The sequence below is a fragment of the Ranitomeya imitator genome, chromosome 5, assembly GCF_032444005.1.
Source record: "Ranitomeya imitator isolate aRanImi1 chromosome 5, aRanImi1.pri, whole genome shotgun sequence".
Taxonomy (NCBI): Eukaryota; Metazoa; Chordata; class Amphibia; order Anura; family Dendrobatidae; genus Ranitomeya; species Ranitomeya imitator.
The window spans coordinates 102080565-102105064 of record NC_091286.1 but is presented as its reverse complement, the minus strand read 5'-3'; the positions used below and the strand labels follow the sequence as shown (position 1 = coordinate 102105064).

Genomic DNA, 24500 nt, shown 5'->3' with positions numbered 1-24500 from the left:
CTATATAGCTGCTTTCTTGTGGCAGTGGAGTCCACCAGAGTTGGGCTCCACATCCTGCACAGATTGTGGTCTTCTCATTTTGCCTCATTTGTTGTCTCCATAGAGTGCCTCCTAGCCATTTTCTCGCTTGGTGATAATAGGGAGGTCCTTGGTGTCCTTCCAGTCCAAATCGAAAATTTGTAGATGCTTGCCAATGTATTGTCAGCATACCCGGTGCCCTTGTAATGAACAATTCATCTGCTGGTTCTCTGTTTTGGATTCACGTTTTTATCTTCCTTAAAATGGCCGCCGGGGTCTACAACTACTTAACGAAGGGTGATTTGTTACAGGCATGCCCCTATGGTAGGACCAGCGCCTGGCTGTCCTTTAGCAATCATGTAATCTGATGCTGGGCTTTTTTTTCGTCTTTCAGTGAGATTTCCGTATTTTATTGATCTGAAGAGGCCTCAGGATCAAGGTTTAAATCACACATGTAATTTCTACTTGCAACCAGAGGAGGATGTATCTATTGGTGTCTGGTAAGTGGTGCCTGCTCTTCTGACCTATGGATTGGATCCTCATGACATTACGCAGTGACCCTATAGTGTGTGCACTGAGAAAATAATGCTCCCTATATAGATAATAAGCATAACCGTATGGGCAGCACGGTGGCTCCATGGTTAGCCCCGCAACCTTAAAGCACTGGAGTCCTGGGTTCAAATCCCACCAAGGACAACATCTGCAAGGAGTTTGTATGTTCTCCCCGTGTTTGCGTGGGTTTCCTCTGGGTTTTCCGGTTTCCTCCCACTCTCCAAAGACATACTGATTGTGAGGCCCAATGGGGACGGGGCCAATAATGTGTGTAAAGCGCTGTGGAATTAATGATGCTATATAAGTGAGTGAAATAAATAAAAATAACTATATGACTTTTTTCACCCGATGGACGCCAAACATTGTGACCTTTTGGGTTCCAGCAGCTGAGTATATAAAGAATGCTGCAAAAAGGTTCTGGAATAGCAGAGTCAATTATTCTGTTTCATCGAGAGGTTTACTATAAAAGAAAAAATGATCTACCAAGCAGTGTAAATTGTTAGTTTTACATTAGGACCTTATGTACAATCTATCTCGCTGTATGGGCAGCATTTACCAGATCTGGTGATATAATTAGGATTTTTTAATTGATAATTGTGTGTCAGCTCAAGCAAGGTTATTTCACTGAGCCCATGGACCTGAAACTAGAAGTGTCACAGTATAGTCCCTTCTGGTGTACCCTGCACTTGGAAACGTGCGTTTTTGTCTCATTCTATATCTTTGCTGCAGGCGGACAATAGACTTGTCTAAGACCTTTCTTTGCTTTGTCATTTTAAGCTACAAAATGCAACAAGGCAGGGAGCACAGAAATCAAGGTTACATCATTACTGCTCTCAAAAATGCCATTTTTCCTGGGAGCTGAGTATGCCTGGAGATATTCTGCATATACTGTATTGTACTACTGCTTGTAGGGAAGAAGTGATCAGTTTGGCAGTTCCCAGTATTTGAACTACAGGAGTCCACTATTAAAATTTTTGTTTTTCATCATTGATTTCTCTGGATATTAACCCCTTCATGACATATGTCTGTCATGTTTTCCCCCTTTGATCCGGGCTCCAGTGCTCAGCCCGCATCTTTTCTGGCACATTATCAGCTGTCATGTGCACCTAACAGCTGCTGGTGGAATCATGATCCACCCACGGCTGTTAACATGTTAAATACTGCTGTCCGTCTCGGACACCAGCATTTAACATGCTCGTGCCGGAATCACATCACATACCCACCCATTGGCACCCCATCACATTATCGCGGAGCACCGGTGAGTTGGCATGACAACCGGGGTCATTGCCATGATTGTCATTGTCGATCTGCTATGAGCACCGCCCCGTGGCCAGCGTTCATAGCAGATAAGCGTTTCTGCTAAAGCCCTGCTATGTGTAGAACAAGCAATCGCAAGATCACAGCTTCAAGTCTCCTAAGGAGACTATTGAAGCAAATAAAAAGTAGGGGAAAAAAAGTTTTTAAAAATATTTAAAAAAATGTTAAAAGTTGAAATCGCCCGCTTTTGCTCCTTTCAAAATAAAACCATTAAAAAAGCTCAAAAATGCACATATTTGGTATCGCTGTGTTCAGAAACTCCCGACCTATCAAAATATAAAAGAATTAATCAGATCGGTAAATGGTGTGAGAAGAAAAAAAATAAAAAACGCCAGAAGTGCGTTTTTTTGGTTGCAATAACAGGCGATGAAAACATCATATCTACCCCAAAATAGAATCAATACAAACATCAGCTTGCAAAAAATAAGCCTTCACCCAGCCCCAGAGTCCCAAAAATGGAGACGCTATGGGTCTCAGAAAATGGCGCCATTTTTTTATTTTTATTTTTTACGAACTTTTTGGAATTTTTTTTTCACCCCCTAAATAAAAAGGAACCTATACATGTTTGGTATCTGTGTTCTCGTACTGACCTGGAGAATCAAAACGACAGGTCAGTTTTAGCATTTACTGAATATGGTAAAAAAAAAGACAACAGAGTTGTGGAAATGCACTTCTTTTGCAATTTATTCGGTCGTCCATGACAGCACTACGGAGAGAGGGGATCCGCCCTTCAGGAACAGGAAACCTACAGATATATAAGGGCGGCACCTTTCCCCCCTCGCATCAGTTGGTTTCCTGTTCCTGGAGGACCGGATTCCCTACAGATTTTCTTCAGTTTCTCCTATCAAGCACCCAGGCCGGCTGTCCGACCCAGGTAGCGAGGGGGTCTCCTACCTCGGGCAGTGCGGGTCCCTGGAAGCGCCACGGTGGGCCCGGGTAGGGCTCCACGTCAGTGAGCGGTGCAGAGGCGAGCGGCGTCCAGAGGAGGCTGTCTCTGCGGTCAGAAGGTGAGTATGTTCCCCCCGGGCTCCGTTCGCTCTCGTGCCCTGACTCCCTACCTCGGGTCCCATCCGGGCGGCGCGGGCTCCGGCAACGCCCTCCGCACTCCTCTGGGATCGGGGCGGATTCGGGTGCCGGCTTCCGCCGCGATCGCCGCACTGCTGGGGCCACGTGGGCGTCGGTATGGCGGCGTGCGGCTGGAGGATCCGGCGACGCCGTCCCCGGCTTCCAGGAGCGTCGCTCACCGCTCTAGCCGGTTCCGGAAGTGATGCGGCGAGGGGGCGGAGCCGGGACCGGAAGTCGGACGCCGGCCGGCTTCAGCTGAAAGCACCGCGTCCTGCTTGTGATGGGAGCGGAGGGGGGGGGGAGCGCTCAGGGGCGGGGGAGGATGGAGCAGGGTCAGGTGCAGGGGGGAGAGTAATTACTGACCATATGCACCTGCACATGTTCCGGCGGGGGAAGGCTATATATAGCTAATCAAGATTGCTGCAGAGCTGCTTATGGCCATCTGCAGCTATGGAGGTGCCAGAAGCTGCCGTTGGTCTGCTGGAGCAGGAGCAGGACAGATCCTCAGAGACCCTTGCAAACCCCCAGCAGAAGACCCGCGGACGCAGCAATCAGGCCAGTCGCAGATCAAGACAGAAGGATCTGGACCGACCCCCCAGTGAACCGGTACCTACCGCTACTGCCTGGGTAAGAGATCTTCGTGAATGTACCCTGATGCAGTCTTTTCCTATGTTTATTTCCGTAGGGGAAAAAAAGCGCTGGTAAATCAAAAAACAAGGAGTGCGCGCTATGCGCTTGCCCTTTGCCAGACGCCTACCCTAAAAGACTTTGTCAGTCGTGTGTGCGGCAGACGGTAGGAAATAGTTAAATAGGATACTATATAGCGGTAGCACTGGATAAGTGACATAGCCTTTTCTCCGCTCCCATAGGTGGCGGAGGAGTCTCCCGATTTCACTTCAAATCTTAGGGAGATTATCAGGAAGGAGGTGAAGGATTCCCTGAAATCCCTATCCCGGGCAGAGCCTTCCAAGAGAAGAAGGGAGCCTAGCGCCTCAAATTCAGATTCGTCCGCTGGCCCAAGTAGGGAGATGGATTCAGACGCCTCTGTCTCCTCAGCGTCCTCTTCAGAAGAAGAGTCTAATCGTTTCTGTTTCCCGTTGGACCAAATGGACAAACTAATTAGATCAGTTAGATCCACTATGGGGGTGGCGGACGAAAGGCCAGAGCGTTCAACACAGGACCTAATGTTTGGCGGTCTAGACCCTAAAAAACGAAGGTCTTTTCCGCTTAACGACAAGGTGCAGAACCTCATTAAACGAGAATGGAAGAAGCCGGAGAAAAAAGGCTCTTTTCCACCGGCCTTTAAACGAAGGTACCCCTTTGAGGACCCCATGGTGAACACCTGGGATAAGGCGCCAAAATTAGACGCAGCAGTGTCTAAGGCATCTAAGAAATCATCTATCCCCTTTGATGACATGGCTTCCCTAAAAGATCCTCTGGATAAAAAGGCGGACTCGTTCCTGAAAGGGACTTGGGAAATGTCGGCTGGTGCCTTGAGACCTGCTGTGGCTGCGACATGCGCAGCCAGATCGATGATGGTCTGGCTGGATCGGCTAGGGTCTACATTAGAAGAAGGTGTTTCCAGAGATTCCATGCTGAAATTCCTGCCAACAATCCAAAATGCCGCTGCCTTTCTCGCAGACGCTTCTGCGGATTCAGCAAGAATGGCGGCTAGAGCGGCAGGATTATCGAACGCAGCGCGGAGGGCCCTATGGCTGAAATGTTGGCCGGGTGACCTTCAATCCAGATCCCGTCTGTGCTCTATCCCATGCGAAGGGGAATACCTGTTTGGGCCAGTCCTAGATGAGCTACTAGAGAAAGCCGGAGATGAAAAGAAGAAGTTTCCTAATCTTCCAACTACCTCTTACAGGCGCCCCTTCGCAGGGAAAAGATTCTTTCGGAAGAGACCGGCCAGAGATCAGAGCAGATGGGACGAAAAAACGAAGAGAGGTACGGGGTTCATGTTTGGTGGACGTCAGGAGCCACCCCGTGAAATCAAAAAACCACCCCAATGACTAGTCGCCCCGGTGGGAGGTAGACTATCTGCCTTCTACCCGGCCTGGTCCAAGATCTCCAGCAGTGATTGGATTTTGGGGTTGGTAGCTACGGGTCTGCGGCTAGAATTCTCCTCTATCCCTCAGAACTTCTTCAGAATCACCCCTCTCAGATCCTCTCCAGCAGAACAGGCAGCCCTGGAAGCGGAAGTTCACGATCTGCTCAATAAAAATGTCCTATCTGAGGTTCCGGAAGGAGAACAGGGTAGTGGATTCTACTCTCCTCTATTCCTGATAAGTAAACCAGACGGCTCCTTCAGAACAATCATTAACCTTAGAGCACTGAATAAATTTCTGACCGTGCAACCATTTAAAATGGAAACTATAAACACCGCAATAAAACTGCTGTTTAAAAACTGCTTTATGGTAGTATTGGATTTGAAGGACGCCTATTACCATATCCCTATTTATGCAGGTCACCGACGATACCTGAGGGTGGCGGTACGGTTGGATGGGGTAATAAGACACTTCCAGTATAGGGCCCTTCCCTTTGGGATTTCGGTCGCCCCTCGGGTATTTACCAAAGTAATGGCGGAAGTTATGGCGCACCTGCATGAGTCCAACATTCTAATAATCCCCTACCTGGACGATCTCCTTATCGTAGGTAAAACGGCGGATCACTGCCTGGAACAGTTACATAAAGTGATGTCGGCTCTAGAGCGTCTGGGGTGGATGCTAAACATTAAAAAATCACGGTTACAGCCCATGACGGTGCAGCGATTTTTGGGCCTGACCCTGGATTCCCAGGTTCAGGAATGCCGTTTGCCTCAAGAAAAAATTGATCGCCTGCACCTTCAAGTGCTGAATACCTCTAAAAACCCCACCATGTCCCTACGAAAAGCCATGTCTCTGCTAGGCTCTCTCTCGTCCTGTATTCCAGCAGTCCGATGGGCTCAGTATCATACGAGGATACTTCAGGGCGAGGTGCTGTTGCATCAAAAAAGGTTGGGGGGGTGTCTAGAAAGTCTGCTGACCCTATCCCAAGATGCTATTGTATCCCTCGGTTGGTGGTTGGACCAAGAGAATCTGTCCACAGGGGTCCCCTGGGAATATAATATAACTCGCGTGGTCACCTCGGACGCTAGCCCTTCTGGGTGGGGGGCTCACATGGGGGATACATTGGTCCAGGGGCTGTGGGATTGTAATCAGATAGAGATGTCTTCCAATCTAAAGGAGTTGACGGCTGTGGAGCAGGCGGTTAAAACACTCCTTGTCTGTCTACAGGGCCACCACGTGCGAGTATTCTCGGACAATCGAGTCACCGTGGCATACATAAATCACCAAGGCGGGACTCGTTCCAGATCCCTGATGTGTGTAGCAGATCGTCTGTTTCATCTAGCAGAGCAACATCTTCTCTCGTTGACGGCTCTACACATAAAGGGGGCAGAAAACACTACAGCGGATTTCTTAAGTCGCAACACATTAAGGCAGGGAGAGTGGTCCCTGAACGGCACCATCTTCGACCTTATCGTGGAAAGGTGGGGACAACCAGAGGTAGACCTATTTGCCACAAAAGAAAACAGGAAAGTGGCACAATTCTGCTCTCTGAACCCCAGAGAAAATCCCCTGTCAGTAGACGCCCTCCTCATAGACTGGAACTTCAGGCTAGCCTACGCCTTTCCTCCCCTGTCTCTACTTCCTCTGGTGGTGAGGAAAATCAGGAAGGACAAAGCCACAGTAGTATTAATTGCCCCCTTCTGGCCCAGAAGGACGTGGTTTCCATGCCTGAGGGCTATGTCGATGTCCGATCCATGGGTCTTGCCAGACATTCCGGATCTCCTATCCCAGGGTCCAGTCTACCATCCTCGAGCGGTTGGCCTTCATCTGACGGCGTGGATTTTGAGCGGGCGCTACTAAAAGATAGGGGGTTCTCACCGGCCCTCATTAACACATTGCTGAAAAGCAGGAAAGTGATAACCACAAAAATCTATGTCAGAATCTGGAAGAGATTTCTTCAGAACTCAGGGGTAATAGCTGGTCAGTCAATACCAATAGACCAGATCTTGGAGTTCTTACAAAGGGGGTTAGATATGGGGTTATCCCCAAATACTCTTAAGGTGCAGGTATCAGCCTTGGGGGCCCTCTTTGGCTGCAACATCGCTGAGAATCACTGGATCAGCAGATTCATCAGGGCAACAAAACGGTCTAGGCCAATTGTGAAGAATAGAGTCATGCCATGGGACCTGAACCTAGTCCTCTCAGCCATGACAGAGGCCCCATTTGAGCCAATTACTTCAGCCTCTATTAAACATCTATCCCTTAAAGTAGCCTTCCTGGTGGCCATAACATCGGCGCGTAGGATAGGTGACATACAAGCATTATCCAGGGTTCCCCCTTACATGCAGCTTAGGGATGATAGAGTGATACTGTCCCCTGATCCAGCATATCTTCCTAAGGTAGTGTCCAGTTTCCACAGAACACAGGAAATAGTTCTTCCATCTTTCCTCCCCAATCCTACTAACGATAAGGAAAGGAAGTTACACACTTTAGATGTAAGAAGATGTATCCTGCAGTATCTAGCGGTAACTGATCCCTGGAAGTTAGATAATGCCCTATTCGTGTCCTATCAGGGTAGTAGGAAAGGGCATAGAGCATCGAAGTCTACTCTAGCTAGATGGATCAGGGAGGCTATCTCGCTGGCTTATATCTCAAAGGGCAAGCCGGCGCCTGAAGGTCTTAAAGCGCATTCCACTAGAGCTATGGCGGCTTCGTGGGCGGAAAGATTGGAGGTGTCGATCGACCAGATTTGTAAGGCTGCTACTTGGTCTTCTCCAAACACTTTCTATAACCATTATAGATTGAACCTGGGTGCCTCATCTGACCTCTCTTTTGGTGTAAGGGTGCTGCAAGCTGTAGTCCCTCCCTAGTTAGTTACTCTCTGTAATTCTCTCCGTAGTGCTGTCATGGACGACCGAATAAAGTCTTAGTTACTCACCGGTTAACGGTGTTTTTCGGAGTCCATGACAGCACCTGTACATACCCTCCCGTCTTCTTAAGTTCTGGGTGTACACCTCTTCCTTTACTTATATATAATTCACGGGTAGTGAATAGTTAATATTGTATTATTGTTTATTTTGTATGCTATTAACCTTGGTGGTCCTCTTGTGCTCTGTAAACCAACTGATGCGTGGGGAGAGGTGCCGCCCTTATATATCTGTAGGTTTCCTGTTCCTGAAGGGCGGATCCCCTCTCTCCGTAGTGCTGTCATGGACTCCGAAAAACACCGTTAACCGGTGAGTAACTAAGACTTTCACTTCCAGCGATTTTTTTTTTTTTTTTTTTTTTGTTTTTTTTTCCTTAACCTGTTTTTCAGTATCTTTATATGGTAAAATCAATGGTGTCGTTTGAAAGTACAACTTGTTCCACAAAAAGCAGGTCCTCACACTGCCAAATTGACAGAAAAATAAAAAGGTTATGGCTCTAGGAAGAAGGGGAGCAAAAATCTAAAACACGGAAAATGGCCCAGGGGTGAAAGGGTAAAAGGTGTGTGGCCACTACTTTTTTTTTTTTTTTTTTTTTTATTATTATTATTCGTGGTTGATCCTTAGGATAGGTCATCAATATCTGATCGATGGGGGTGCGACACACGACACCTCCACCGATCATCTTCTACCGGTCCCGGTGGAAGTTCTCGGATGCTGCCAACACAGCAGGTCTGTCATTTCTTTAGCGGCCGGGTAGTGCCGATATACCCCTGTTTAATGAACAGGTGGTGGATCAGCAGGTCCTTGTTGCGGCCACTATAGTTTTGACAGAGCTGCTGTGTTCTTGCAGTATCCGAGAACTTCCAGCCGTCATCGGCAGCAGGTGGTGGTGGGGGGGTTGGATGTTACACCCCCACTAATAGGATACCCATAGCCTATCTTAAGGAGAGGTTGTTAGTAGAAAAAAAATAGTGGCTAAATTAATGAGAAATGTTGCAATATTAGTATTTGCATACATATGACGTGTAAGTAACACGCTGTTGTGGATCCAGGCACACCATACCTGCAGTCCTGTGGAAAGATGCTCAGGGAAAAGACCAGGCGTGGTATGAGGAAGTGATGTCTACAAGCTATCCTGTCATCCTTTACTTGCATGGGAACGCTGGCACCAGGTGAGCGCCTTTTTCTTGTCTTCCTTTTTTTTTTCTTTGAACAATTATTCTGTCCTTGTTGTTTTCCTTTGTTTAGTATTTTTTCTTTATGACCATCGTGTAGTTCTGTCCAGTAGTGGCTAATGGCAGGTTCACAAATTAGCAGATTAGTAGAATTTTCGTTGACTGCCCCATTCATCTGTTGAAAAATAATTCCGGCAACAAATGTACTTAGTGTGAGTATATCCGAATAGGGGGGACAGGTACTAAAATTCCCTGCCGGTACATGTGTATACCAATCTGCATGGCAGGCTCTGAACAAGCCCGGCCATACATTGGTCTCTGGTCATGATGGTCAGAAGGAACTAGTGGTGAGCGAGCGAACGTGCTCGGGAGTATCTTGGGCGTGCTCGAATAATATGTTCAAGTCCCTGCGGCTGCATGTGTTGTGGCTTTAGACAGCCTCAACACGTGGGGATTGCCAGATTGTTTGGCCACAGGGACCTGAATATATTATCTGAGCACGCCCAAGATACTCTGGTAACACATTATCCGAGCACGTTCGCTCTTCGCTAGAGGGAACTTGTCACCATGAAAATGCAGTCCAATCTGCAGGACACATGTCATATCCAGTAGATTTCCAGGAGATAGTGAATATAAAGTAAAATCTAGGGACAAGTTGAAGGTCGCCCAGAGACCTCTCCAGTAGATGCTAAGTATCTGCCTCTTCGTTGGTACATAGCGCATGCTGGATAGAGAAATGGCCGGATTACATGGCAACACACCCAATCTATCCCTATTATTCCCTGAAGAATGTTCAGATAAGTGTTTTGTTAGTTTTTCTTGTAAGGACTTTGTTCCTGATTCAACAAGATGGATGTTTTCCACTCTAGACTTGATGAGGGGGTTGGTTGGACTGGGAGTTGCCCGATTCATTGCTCCTCAATGTGCGCCTCGCCACAAGTGTTAGTGAAGGGCTGGAATAAGATTTGTGGCATAAGGAACCCCATCTGCTCATCATGACGAGCGAGTGGCCCCACCGTCCCAACCCAGCTACGACCTCTTTGTCCCCACCATCCCGCCCCAGCTACGACCTCTTTGTCCCCACCACCCCGGACGAGCTACGACCTCTTTGTCCCCACCATCCCGCCCCAGCTACGACCTCTTTGATTCCGCCCCAGCTACGACCTCTTTGTCCCCACCATCCCGCCCCAGCTACGACCTCTTTGTCCCCACCATCCCGCCCCAGCTACGACTTCTTTGTCCCCACCATCCCGCCCCAGCTACGACCTCTTTGCCCCCGCCCCAGCTATGACCTCTTTGTCCCCACCATCCCGCCCCAGCTACGACCTCTTTGTCCCCGCCCCAGCTATGACCTCTTTGTGCCCACCATCCCGCCCCAGCTACGACCTCTTTGTCCCTGCCCCAGCTACGACTTCTTTGTCCCCACCATCCCGCCCCAGCTACGACCTCTTTGTCCCCGCCCCAGCTATGACCTCTTTGTCCCCACCTTCCCGCCCCAGCTACGACCTCTTTGTCCCCACCATCCCGCCCCAGCTACGACCTCTTTGTCCCTGCCCCAGCTATGACCTCTTTGTCCCCCACCATCCCGCCCCAGCTACGACCTCTTTGTCCTAGTTGGATGAAAATGATGTGAAAACTCCAAAAGTTGGAACATTTTAGCGCAGCTTCACATGGTACAAAAATTTTGCAACTCTTGAAAGCTTTTTACACCATTTTTGTGGTGTAAGAATAATCAACATATTCTGTTTGATCTCTAGTATGGATTGCCATTTTTTGGGATGCTGATTTATAAATACTGCTGTATACAGTATTGTAAGAGCATTGTCATAAAATGGTGGGTGACGCAAGGATCAGTGGACATTAAGTGGGGGCATCTTGTCGACAATTGCTTGGGCGCCAATATCCAAAGCCTGGAAATGCATGTTGAGTATAATTAATTTTTTAATACATATCTAACATAATGTAATGTTTTTAGTGGAGTTTTTCTCATTTTTTCACATTTTTGCTATGTTTATGTCCTTATAAAACTGAGATACTTTGCACATGTTTTGATCGAATAAGTCCATCTTCTAACAGCAATGCAGTATATAATTGTGTATAAAAGCCTATTTTTTTTTTTCTTCTTTTTTTTCCCCCATAGAGGAGGTGATCACCGTGTACAGTTATATAAGGTATTTTTTTTTTTTTTTAATGAGAATTGACATCAACACTTTCACCAGACTAGAAAACTTTAGTAGTGAAGATGCTGAATAATGAAATGCCTGTAGGAAGGAAACCGCGGTGCTTTCTTCTACATGAAACAAGAAGCGAGGTCGCTCTGTGGAATATGACTCACTAGTGCAGGGTGCAAGCCAAAAGTTGGGTCACTGTCGTGATCGAGTTTCTCAAACCGTGTCAGAGGTCTTCCAGCTGTATATCAGGGTTAGGCAATTAGCTGAGACCTTAGATACACTGCGTGTGATGAGTGATTGAGAGTATTGTGGATAGATTAGCAGATAAACCGGAATATGGAGAGAGACAGACCTTGGTGCAAAACTACATAAGGATCATTGCATTTCTCCAGCCCAAACAATCCTTATGTCCGAGTCGGCACATTACATGTCCCCATAAAACCCATACCCAAATAAATACACAGGACACAGATATCACAGTGGCATAAAATTGGCCGTGCGGTTTTATTCAGGGTTACATAAAATACCTTAAATATTTCCAATAAATAAACTTCCATAAAATAAATTCAAATTCTCAAAATTTCCAAATGTCCAAATCCACCCATACATGGGTGATTTTTCCCCACAATTAAAACCACACGACAGGATGAATGACGATATAGAGGGAGGGAGGGTGGGCTCTTCTTTGATCTTGCGTCAGCAACTGAGGCGCTCAGAACCGCCAGTCAGGTTAAATATTTGAAAAAAGACCGCCAAAAATGCTCTCCACCAATGAGAATTTAGCAAACTTGCCGCTCAAAAACTGGTTGAAATCAGATTGTCACGAATCTACCACAGATTCTGACATTACAATAACATCATAAAAATGCATAAAATAGTTCCCAATAAAATGGACAGAGCAGGGTCTATGAGGACATGAGACCCCCGCTATACTGCTTTATGGCTTGAGCAGGGGGGCTTACATGTCCCCATAAAACCCATACCCAAATAAATACACAGGACACAGATATCACAGTGGCATAAAATTGGCCGTGCGGTATTATTCAGGGTTACATAAAATACCTTAAATATTTCCAATAAATAAACTTCCATAAAATAAATTCAAATTCTCCAAATTTCCAAATGTCCAAATCCACCCATACATGGGTGATTTTTCCCCACAAGGCCGAGACTAAACAAGTCGAGGCCCCCCCCCCACCGCACAGCCATTTTTCGATTATGCTGCCCATATTTAAATTAAAAATATCCAGACCAATATTGGATAAGTGAATCAAATCCTGCCTAACCATCCCGGGTAGAAACCCCTCCAAATCTTAATGCCTAAAAGAAAAGCCACCCAACAAAGGAAAAAATTTCATCATGGCACGGTTCACCCTCTTACGAATTTTTTTCCAGAAATGAAAATTGCTGTTGTTGCCAAAAGAGTCTGGGAATGATCTCAGAAAAAACAAGGCTTGAAAAAGGAAAAATTTTGCTTCAAAAATATAAGATCAGACCTCATGGTCGCTAACAGATCAAGCGTATTGATTTTACCCAGATCATTACCAGCAAGATGAATAATAATTAAATCCGGGTAAGGAAATTTAAACATGCAGTTGTTTAACTCAGGAACCAACGAGGCCCACTTCAATCCTCGAATGCTATGCCAGAAGACCTGAGTAACAGAAGGGTTAAATGATAAATTCTCCGAATAGGCCCGCTGACTAGCCCTCTTCTGGGCCCAGAAAACAAATGAGTGGCCAACAATCCAAACAATAGTTGGACCTAAAAGAAAATAAACGATTAGTCAGCATATAAATTATGATGAACATACAGTTTGAAACGTTTAGAGTTCCATCTACCCATTTTTTTGATTTTTAGCATCGGGCAAACCGGCCCTAGCGGCCTCAGTAGCTGCACCAATCCTAAAAGAATGGGAAGATATTTTGAGGTGACTTTTACCCAAAAAGGAAAGGCATTTCTTGAGTATACAATTAAACTGAAATATCGTGACTGGTGATTTATCCCTGTGTATGAACAATGGGCCCTGCACCGCAGGCCTATTAACAATCCATTTTGAAAAATTAAGAACCGGGCAAATAATAGGATCATAAAATGAATTCAAGCGAATTTCACTACCCCTTCCTAACTGATCGGTTTTAGATTTCCTTATAAACACTAAGAGGGATGAATCGCATAGCTTAACGTCTTCTAGTCTGAGCCCAGATGGTTCGGCTTTTTTAAAAGATACTATCTCGCTCACTCTAAGAGCTCCAAAAAAACAGATGGAAAAAATGGCATTAAATAATAAAGCTTCCTCCGAATTTGAACAAACACTAGTCAGCGCTGAGCAAATGCTTATCAATAACGAAAAGGAAATAGGGTGTCTGGAATCTGGTAAAAAAAATTCACGTTTCAGGCCCTTCAAAAACTGTTTAACGAGAAAAAGGTCAGTTAGAGCAGTTCTCCCATGAACCTTAAAGAAAAAGGAAACTCCTGCGAAGCATTTCGCCACTGCAGAGTAAGATAAGTTATTCTTGAGTAAGGACTCCGCAAATTGTAAGGCCACGAAAGGATCAGACACCAATACCTCAAAACCATGTAAAGCACAAAAGTCAGTCCACTTCTTCCATGCGGCTGAATAATCAGCCCATGATCGTTTGGACAATGAATTTTCTATAAAATACGGTACTAAGCTGAGATCACATCCCAGACTGAGGGAGGACAAGAACGTTGCTTCTTTGTCTGCTAATGGAACCTGTTGGAAAAAATTAATCCTCTGACTATTCAATAATCGCTCCGTACAACTACTAAAATTGCTAACACCTACTTTTGCCTTCAACCAAACGTTATTTTTCAAACATAATAAAACTAATTGCCTCAGAATTTTTGCGGCCCAAAGGTTCTTCGAAGAAAGGGTATTGATAGCAAAAACAACCGCCTGGTTCGAAGAATTTAACAGAATTCTTGAATTCTGCAATTCATTGCCCAAAAAGAAAAAATGAGTGAAAAAATCGCGAAGAGCTCTACGACCAGGGAATTATTAATGACCTTAACGAAATTACAATCGTCAGGCCAACTCAAGTGAGCCCAGTGTGAAGAAAATAAAAGACCGACGCCTAAGGAAACCTCCGCCGAAAAGGCCAGCAGAATGGAATCTGCATTGATAAAAGGAGACTGAATAACAGATCTGCAATTAAAATCAGCCAAGAATAAGAGCCAAATTCTTGCATCCTCCTTAAGATCCGATCGGACCCTGATGTGGGACTTAGGTGACGAAAACCCCTTAGTAGCTTCGTAAAGCCTTCTCGAAAATACACGGCCCATTGGGATAACCCGAAGGGCGAAATTAAGAAGGCCCAACAAGGCTTGCAAATCCTTTAGGATAATTTTATCCTTAAACAAAAATTCCGAAAGAGATGCGTGCAATTTAGCAACCTTTGCCTCAGGCAAAATAGCTACCATTTTTTCAGAGTCAATAAAAATGCCTAAAAATTCAATCTGACTACATGGGCCGACTGTCTTATCGTGGGCGATAAGAACTCCAAAGTGAGCACACAAACGTAAGAAGCTGTCCAAGGTATCCTTACATACGCTAGAATGAGGAGGACCCACAAAAAGGAAATCGTCCAGGTAGTGCAAAATACCAGCCTCTACACAGCTGGATTGCAATACCCAGTGTAGAAAAACGGAAAAAGATTCAAAATAAAAGCAAGACAAAGAAAAGCCCATTGGAAGGCACTTATCAAAGAAAAAACAATTATCAAACTGAAAACCCAAAGAATTGAAACCCATAGGGTGAACTGGTAAGAGCCTAAAAGCCGATTTAATATCGGATTTAGACATCAAGGAAAAAGGGCCAAATTTTCTAAGAAGATCTAACGCGCCATCAAAAGAAGAGTAGGATACTGAACACATATCCTTATCCACTTCGTCGTTTAGGGACTGACCCGGCGGATACGATAGATGGTGGATTAAGCGAAACGAGCCGGAATCTTTTTTAGGAACCACCCCTAGGGGCGAAATGCGAAAATTCAAGAAAGGAGGGGACGAAAAAGGGCCAGCCACCCTACCAAATTCTAACTCGTTAGAATTTTTTTCCCTAACAACTTCGGGAAAAGAGGAAACAGATGATAAATTTTTTACTAAAGTGCAACTTTTCCCTTCAAAGCGAGGAACAAAAAAACCGGAATAGAACCCATCATAAAGGAGACGACTAGTCTCCCTGTTTGGGAATTTGCTTAGCCAATAGACCATATTTTCCAGAATCACTGGCGTCCGGGCCTTTTGGGTTAGGATCCCTAATTGCAGATTGCTGAGCTGCTTGCTTCTTAAAACACTTGGACATGGGGTGGGGGTTACCGCAGAACGAGCACTCATGCCTAAACCTACAGTTGTTGTTCCACTTGCAAAAAGACTCGTTGAAGGCGAAGCAGACGCCTATTTTAGGAAAGGAATTAACCGACTGCCTGCTGACCACATTTCTCGATGGCAGCATGAGGTTAATCCACAAGCCAATGTCCTTAGTACCCCACTTGACCTCCGGGTGAACTGAAAGTTTGTGTCTAAATGCCTCATCATAGTGAAGCCAAGCAGCACCTCCAAAATTCCTATAGGCTTCTAAAATGATGTCGACGTGCTGAAACAGGCTGCTGCAAAGATTAGGGGATTTTTCCCCCAAAACTGCAGCATAGATAGCAAAAGCCTGTATCCAATTGTTAAAAGATCTAATTTTACGTTTACTGTCATCAGAGTCAGCCCTATCATCTTTTTTATCTGACTTGGGGGGCTGATCCCTGCGAGGCAGGAGAGAAAATAGATCAATATAATTATTGTTCCAAATAAGCTCCTTCACCGAGGAGCTTAAGTGGAAACCAAGGGGCGACAGTTCGCACATAAGCGTCTCCTTAAAAGGATTCAAAGGAGTAAGGGCAGGCACTTCTGAAGGTAAAGAAATGCTAGCAGATACTAAAGGAGAAGGGAGACCCACATTACCCATGGTCTCACATATAACCGATTTAATAAGTTCCTTCAATTCATTGTGAGGAAAAGGGAAGTTAGTTAACTCACCCTTTGAATGCAGAACGTCTCGGCGTCGCTCTCCAGAGCCACTTGCGCTCAAGCCCACTATAATAGGCGAGCGCGGCTCTCTGAGAGAATTTGCTTGAGGATCATCTTCTTCGGAGGAGGACTGTGTAGCAACAGCTGGAGCCGGCCTTCCTTGCTGTTCCGGAGCAAAGATGGCCGCTCTGGAGCGAGAAGAGGAGGGGACCGCGGCGCTTTTACGGCCCTGCCCCTCACCTGACCTTCCGGCTCCTTCATATGACGGCGAAAGTTCACGCTGAGGACACCGGCTGAGATCTCGTGCCGGGCTGCGGGATTTGTCTGAGGTGCAGCGACGCGGCTTCTTACCGGCGTCCCGAGCGCTACGCCTGGGAGTCGCAGAACCCGCAGCTGCAGACGGCACAGACCTAGACTTCCTGGGACGAGTTCCGGAGCTTGAATCAGTCACAGCGGCAGGTACAGGGCTTGGCGACGGGGGAAGGGGCTCCGGAACCGGAGGGGGAGGAATGGCTTCGGAGGCTGACGGCACGGGACTCATAGCCAGACAGCTTTTTAACCAATCCAGACCGTTTTCACCCCCGGCCCTGGCTAGAAACTCCTGCATAAGCTTCTCCATGACAGCGCGGTATCTCTTCTTTGATCTTGCGTCAGCAACTGAGGCGCTCAGAACCGCCAGTCAGGTTAAATATTTGAAAAAAGACCGCCAAAAACGCTCTCCACCAATGAGAATTCAGCAAACTTGCCGCTCAAAAACTGGTTGAAACCAGATTGTCACGAATCTACCACAGATTCTGACATTACAATAACATCATAAAAATGCATAAAATAGTTCCCAATAAAATGGACAGAGCAGGGTCTATGAGGACATGAGACCCCCACTATACTGCTTTATGGCTTGAGCGGGGGGGCTTACATTAACACGGTTGTACTCGCACTACAGCACGGGCCTTAGTTGTCACAGGCACAGTCTGTAAATCAACACTGGCTTCACTACCACTGAGAAGCGTTCACCTCCCAGACAGCTCACACATTTGCTGGTCACTCACCAGCTCCAACACACACTCCTCAGCTTTCCCCAGCTGACTGACCAACAAATGAACAAAGGGCCAGGCTCTAGTCATAGCTAGCCAGCTGCACATCATCTGGACCTCCAGTGCTAGGATCTAACCCTGTCCTATCTGTCTGTCCTATAGAGTATAAATAACTAATTTGTCATAAGTAGTGATGAGCAAACGTGCTGGGATAAGGTGTTATCTGAGCATGCTCGTGTGCTCCTGTATGAGACCTCACTAGAATGTCATGTATTTTTAAGTGTTTTCATTAAGATTTACTGTTTTTTTTTTTATTTGGTGGTTCATGGTTACTCCATGGATTGCTCTTTTGTTTTGAACCTCACCTTTTGTAGCAGAGATTAGCTGTCCATCAGCTAGTTTTAAAGGGAAGCTTTAGGCTGTGTGCACACGTTTTCGTGTTTTTCCCCGATAAAAACGCTATAAAACCGCATACAATAAGCATCCCATCATTTAGAATGAATTCCACATGTTTTGTGCACATGATGCGTTTTTTTCCGCATCGCGGTAAAAACCGCAGCATGTCAATTAATTTTGCGCTTTTTTTGCGGATTTCCCACTACAAAATGCATTGGGAAGTGTCCGGAAAAAACCGCAGCAAAAACGCATGCGGTTTTCTTGCGGATTTCTTGCAGAAAGTGTCTGGTTTTTTTCAGGAATTTTCTGCGAGATATCCTGAACGTGTGAACATAGCCTTAATCAGAAAATGACTTATTATTTAAATCAGGTGTTTGTTTTACAAGTATTTTTTAAAAATGTTTGACTGTTTTTCATATTTGTATTTATTTGTAATAAAAAAATCAAATTTGCAATTTTCACAATGGCCTGTAGGGTTTTTTGTTTTTTTTTTTTTTTTTTTTAGACTTCTACTTCCTGTCATTTCCTGAAGAGTTTTCTTTCCGGTAGAGGCAGGGTTACAGTGACGGGTAACACCGCTATAGGCAGCTGATGACAAAGGATCCAGCAATCACAATGGGCAACGTCGCTGCTCCCTCTCCCTTCCACACCCTCATTACATGGTTCAATACTCAGGGTCCGGATCTGACCATTGTGACTATATACATGTGCTCTCTCTTACAGGACTGCAGGATGTTGGTGTAAAAAGCCCCATTAGCCGGTGTGAAAATTGCAAAACTTTTTTTTTTTTTTTTTTAAAGCCTAAAAACCATATTTAATCAATGGGCCATTTTTCTGATGATTTCTGCCCTTTAACCCCTTTCTGACATCGGACGTACTATCCCGTCCATGTGGGGTGGGCCCCTATGACCATGGACGGGGGAGCGCCGCCGATCGCGGCCGGGTGTCAGCTGCCTATCGCAGCTGACATCCGACACTATGTGCCAGGAGCGGTCACGGACCGCCCCCGGCACATTAACCCCTGGCACACCGCGATCAAAGATGATCGCGATGTGCCGGCGGTGCAGGGAAGCACCGCGCAGGGAGGGGGCTCCCTGCGGGCTTCCCTGAGCCCCCCGCAGCAACGCGATCACATCACATCAGGGTCTTACCTCCCTCCCTCCCTGCTCAAGCCCCGGATCCAAGATGGCCGCGGATCCGGGTCCTGCAGGGAGGGAGGTGGCTTCACAGAGCCTGCTCAGAGCAGGCACTGTGAAGCAGCCTGCACTGCTCACAGATCGGTGATCTGACAGAGTGCTGTGCAAACTGTCAGATCACCGATCTGTGATGTCCCCCCCTGGGACAAAGTAAAAAAGTAAAAAAAAAAATTTTCAAATGTGTAAAAAAAAAATAAAAAAAATATTCCAAAATAATGAAAAAAAATATATATATTATTCCCATAAATACATTTCTTTATCTAAATAAAAAAAAAAAAAAACAATAAAAGTACACATATTTAGTATCGCCGCGTCCGTAACGGCCCGACCTATAAAACTGGCCCACTAGTTAACCCCTTCAGTAAACACCGTAAGAAAAAAAAAAAAAAAACGAGGCAAAAAACAACGCTTTATTATCATACCGCCGAACAAAAAGTGGAATAACACGCGATCAAAAAGACAGATATAAATAACCATGGTACCGCTGAAAACGTCATCTTGTCCCGCAAAAAACGAGCCGCCATACAGCATCATCAGCAAAAAAATAAAAAAGTTATAGTCCTGAGAATAAAGCGATGCCAAAATAATTATTTTTTCTATAAAATAGTTTTTATCGTATAAAAGCGCCAAAACATAAAAAAATGATATAAATGAGGTGTCGCTGTAATCGTACTGACCCGAAGAATAAAACTGCTTTATCAATTTTACCAAACGCAGAACGGTATAAACGCCTCCCCCAAAAGAAATTCATGAATAGCTGGTTTTTGGTCATTCTGCCTCACAAAAATCGGAATAAAAAGCGATCAAAAAATGTCACGTGCCCGAAAATGTTACCAATAAAAACGTCAACTCGTCCCGCAAAAAACAAGACCTCACATGACTCTGTGGACCAAAATATAGAAAAATTATAGCTCTCAAAATGTGGTAACGCAAAAAATATTTTTTGCAATAAAAAGCGTCTTTCAGTGTGTGACGGCTGCCAATCATAAAAATCCGCTAAAAAACCCGCTATAAAAGTAAATCAAACCCCCCTTCATCACCCCCTTAGTTAGGGAAAAATTAAAAAAATGTATTTATTTCCATTTTCCCATTAGGGCTAGGGTTAGAGTTAGGGCTAGGGTTAGGGCTAGGGCTAGGGTTAGGGCTAGGGTTAGGGCTAGGGCTAGGGTTAGGATTAGGGTTAGGGCTAGGGCTACAGTTTGGGTTGGGGCTAAAGTTACAGTTAGGGTTTAGATTACATTTACGGTTGGGAATAGGGTTGGGATTAGGGTTAGGGGTGTGTCTGGGTTAGAGGTGTGATTAGGGTTAGGGATGTGTTTGGATTAGGGTTTCAGTTATAATTGTGGGGTTTCCACTGTTTAGGCACATCAGGGGCTCTCCAAACGCGACATGGCGTCCGATCTCAATTCCAGCCAATTCTGCGTTGAAAAAGTAAAACAGTGCTTCTTCCCTTCCGAGCTCTCCCGTGTGCCCAAACAGGGGTTTACTCCAACATATGGGGTATCAGCGTACTCAGGACAAATAGGACAACAATTTTTGGGGTCCAATTTCTCCTGTTACCCTTGGGAAAATACAAAACTCGGGGCTAAAACATATTTTTTGTGGAAAAAAAAAAGATTTTTTATTTTCACAGCTCTGCGTTATAAACTGTAGTGAAACACTTGGGGGTTCAAAGTTCTCACAACACATCTAGATTAGTTCCCTGGGGGGTCTAGTTTCCAATATGGGGTCACTTGTGGGGGGTTTCTACTGTTTAGGTACATTAGGGGTTCTGCAAACGCAATGTGACGTCTGCAGACCATTCCATCTAAGTCTGCATTCCAAATGGCGCTCCTTCCCTTCCGAGCTCTGCCATGCGCTCAAACGGTGGTTTCCCCCAACATACGGGGTATCAGCGTACTCAGGACAAATTGGACAACAACTTTTGGGGTCGAATTTCTCCTCTTACCCTCGGGAAAATACAAAACTGGGGGCTAAAAAATTATTTTGGGGGGAAAGATTTTTTTTTTTATTTTCACGGCTCTGCGTTACAAACTGTAGTGAAACACTTGGGGGTTCAAAGCTATCACAACACATCTAGATGAGTTCCTTAGGGGGTCTAGTTTCCAAAATGGTGTCACTTGTGGGAGGTTTCTACTGTTTAGGTACATTAGGGGCTCTGCAAATGCAATGTGACACCTGCAGACCATTCCATCTAAGTCGTCATTCCAAATGGAGCTCCTTCCCTTCCGAGCCCTCCCATGCGCCCAAACAGTGGTTCCCCCCCACATATGGGGTATCAGCGCACTCAGGACAAATTGGACAACAAATTGTGGGGTCGAATTTCTCCTGTTACCCTCGGGAAAATACAAAACTGGGGGCTAAAAAATAATTTTTGTGGGAAAAAATTTTTGTTTTATTTTTACGGCTCTGCATTATAAACTTCTGTGAAGCACTTGGTGGGTCAAAGTGCTCACCACACCTCTAGATAAGTTCCTTAGGGGGTCTACTTTCCAAAATGGTGTCACTTGTGGGGGGGTTTCAATGTTTAGCCACATCAGGGGCTCTCCAAACGAAACATGGCGTCCCATCTCAATTCCAGTCAATTTTGCATTGAAAAGTCAAACGGCGCTCCTTCCCTTCCGAGCTCTCCCATCCGCCCAAACAGTGGTTTACCCCCACATATGCGCTATCAGCGTACTCAGGACAAATTGTACAACAACTTTTGGGGTCCAATTTCTTCTCTTACCCTTGGGAAAATAAAAAATTGGGGGCGAAAAGATAATTTTTGTGAAAAAATATGATTTTTTATTTTTACGGTTCTACATTATAAACTTCTGTGAAGCACTTGGTGGGTCAAAGTGCTCACCACACCTCTAGATAAGTTCCTTAGGGGGTCTACTTTCCAAAATGGTGTCACTTGTGGGGGGTTTCAATGTTTAGGCACATCAGTGGCTCTTCAAACGCAACATGGCGTCCCATCTCAATTCCTGTCAATTTTGCATTGAAAAGTCAAACGGCGCTCCTTCCCTTCCGAGCTCTCCCATCCGCCCAAACAGTGGTTTACCCCCACATATGGGCTATCAGCGTACTCAGGACAAATTGTACAACAACTTTTGGGGTCCAATTTCTTCTCTTACCCTTGGGAAAATAAAAAATTGGGGGCGAAAAGATAATTTTTGTGAAAAAATATGATTTTTTATTTTTACGGTTCTACATTATAAACTTCTGTGAAGCACTTGGTGGGTCAAAGTGCTCACCACACCTCTAGATAAGTTCCTTAGGGGGTCTACTTTCCAAAATGGTGTCACTTGTGGGGGGGTTTCAATGTTTAGCCACATCAGGGGCTCTCCAAACGAAACATGGCGTCCCATCTCAATTCCAGTCAATTTTGCATTGAAAAGTCAAATGGCACTCCTTCGCTTCCGAGCTCTGCCATGCGCCCAAACAGTGGTTTACCCCCACATGTGGGGTATTGACATACTCAGGACAAATTGTACAACAATGTTTGGGGTCCATTTTCTCCTGTTACCCTTGGTAAAATAAAACAAATTGGAGCTGAATTAAATTTTTTGTGAAAAAAAGTTAAATGTTCATTTCTATTTAAACATTAAAAAAATTCCTGTGAAGCACCAGAAGGGTTAATAAACTTCTTGAATATGGTTTTGAGCACCTTGAGGGGTGTAGTTTTTAGAATGGTGTCACACTTGGGTATTTTCTATCATATAGACCCCTCAAAATGACTTCAAATGAGATGTGGTCCCTAAAATAAAATGGTGTTGTAGAAATGAGAAATTGCTTTAAATTACTTTTAACCCTTATAACTCCCTAACAAAAAAAAATTTTGGTTCCAAAATTGTGCTGATGTAAAGTAGACATGTGGGAAATGTTACTTATTAAGTATTTTGTGTGACATATCTCTGTGATTTAATTGCATAAAAATTCAAAGTTGGAAAATTGCGAAATTTTCATAATTTTCGCCAAATTTCCGTTTTTTTTCACAAATAAACGCAGGTACTATCAAAGAATTTTTACCATTGTCATGAAGTACAATATGTCACGAGAAAACAATGTCAGAATCACCAGGATCCATTGAAGCGTTCCAGAGTTATAACCTCATAAAGGGACAGTGGTCAGAATTGTAAAAATTGGCCCGGTCATTAACTTGCAAACCACCCTTGGGGCTTAAGGGGTTAAGCCTTCTCCTCAACTGTTTCTGGTAATGACTATATCCCCAATGTATCAAGACTGGTGTTTTTCACACGTTTGTAATGTCGGGGTGGGCTAGAATATGAGGTTCCGGATTTGGCGATCAGGGGTCGACCCTCCCACTTTGTCAGATCTGTGTTTAAAATAATGTGAAAAATCCAAAAAACGCACATTTCTGCTCAGCGTCACTCTTGTTTCCTACCGTAAAATAGTTAATGTATCGGGACTTGTTCCACAGGAAAATGATCCTCATCTCTGTGTATGATCGTTTGCTCGTACACTTGACGACAATCCTACAGAACCCCTGACTTTGTGCTTTTTGGCCTTGAAGGACTGAAGCGGTTTTGAAGGCACCAAATATATTGATTTAATTTACATTTCTCTTTTGTCCATTCACTTTGCATATTGTTAATGGATAAAAAAAAAACCTGCTACAACATTTTTGAAAGCATTCATACTTGCAACATTGTTTTCCCCACATCTGCATAAAACTTTTGTACAGTACTGTACATAGATTATGTACATTTAAAGGGAATCTGGCACTGGGTTTTTCCGAAGGCATCTCATAGCAGTATGATGCAGCGGCAGAGACCCAGATTACAGTGATATATCACTTACTGGGCTGCTGGTTGTAGTTTTGATTTAAATCTGTTTTCTCTGCTGCAGATCTGCCATTTCTCTGAATGCTGAGCACTGTGTATCCCCACCCACATCACTGATAGGCAGCTTTCTGCCTATGCACAGCGAACACAGAGTGCTGCCAGTAAGAGGTAGGGGTGGGGTTATTCAAAGCCTATAAATATGGAGGACTACAGGGCTGCAGGTTTACTAATCCTCTAGTGATAACCTACTGATAAAACAGTGTTTTTGTTTTTTACAAAACTCCAGCAAGCAGCCCAGTAAGTGACACATTGCTGGAATTGGGGTCTGTGTCTCTACATTATACAGCTGTCAGTATAATATTAGGTGGCAAAAACCTGTTTAGAAATTCCCTTTTAAAAGAGAATCTGCTGGTATATGCAGCTACCACTAGAGGGAGCTTACATGCCAACTGCACATTCATTATACTGTCTATTGAATAGACTAGAAAACCTGTATGCTTTGGGCTCTTCAGCTCCCTCTAGTGGTGACTGCAGGCAGTCCGCTAGAATTTTTTTAAATCTATGATTTTGCAAGGGATTTATTGATCTGTATCTTAAGACCAGAACCTTGACTGCTATAAACAAAAATATTGAGAGACTGACTAGCACAGAACTGAGGACTCCAGATGATAAATGTGCAGCAGATGTTCTTTCAGTGAACATATAATTTGTTTACTTGCTTTTGAGATTTAATTACAACAATAAAATTAAAAATGGAATAAAAGATAA

General features: G+C 44.8%; 1 protein-coding gene across 2 annotated transcripts in view; it reads left to right on the top strand.

Annotated features, from left to right (window-relative positions):
• Positions 1–24500, top strand: part of ABHD12 (abhydrolase domain containing 12, lysophospholipase) — a 191445-nt gene that overhangs the window by 128307 nt on the left and 38638 nt on the right. For both annotated transcript variants that reach the window (XM_069768982.1, XM_069768981.1), the window contains exons 3-5: positions 413–518; positions 8983–9102; positions 11246–11276. In XM_069768982.1, coding sequence (XP_069625083.1) covers positions 413–518; positions 8983–9102; positions 11246–11276 — 257 coding nt within the window. The remainder of the gene's footprint in view (positions 1–412; positions 519–8982; positions 9103–11245; positions 11277–24500) is intronic.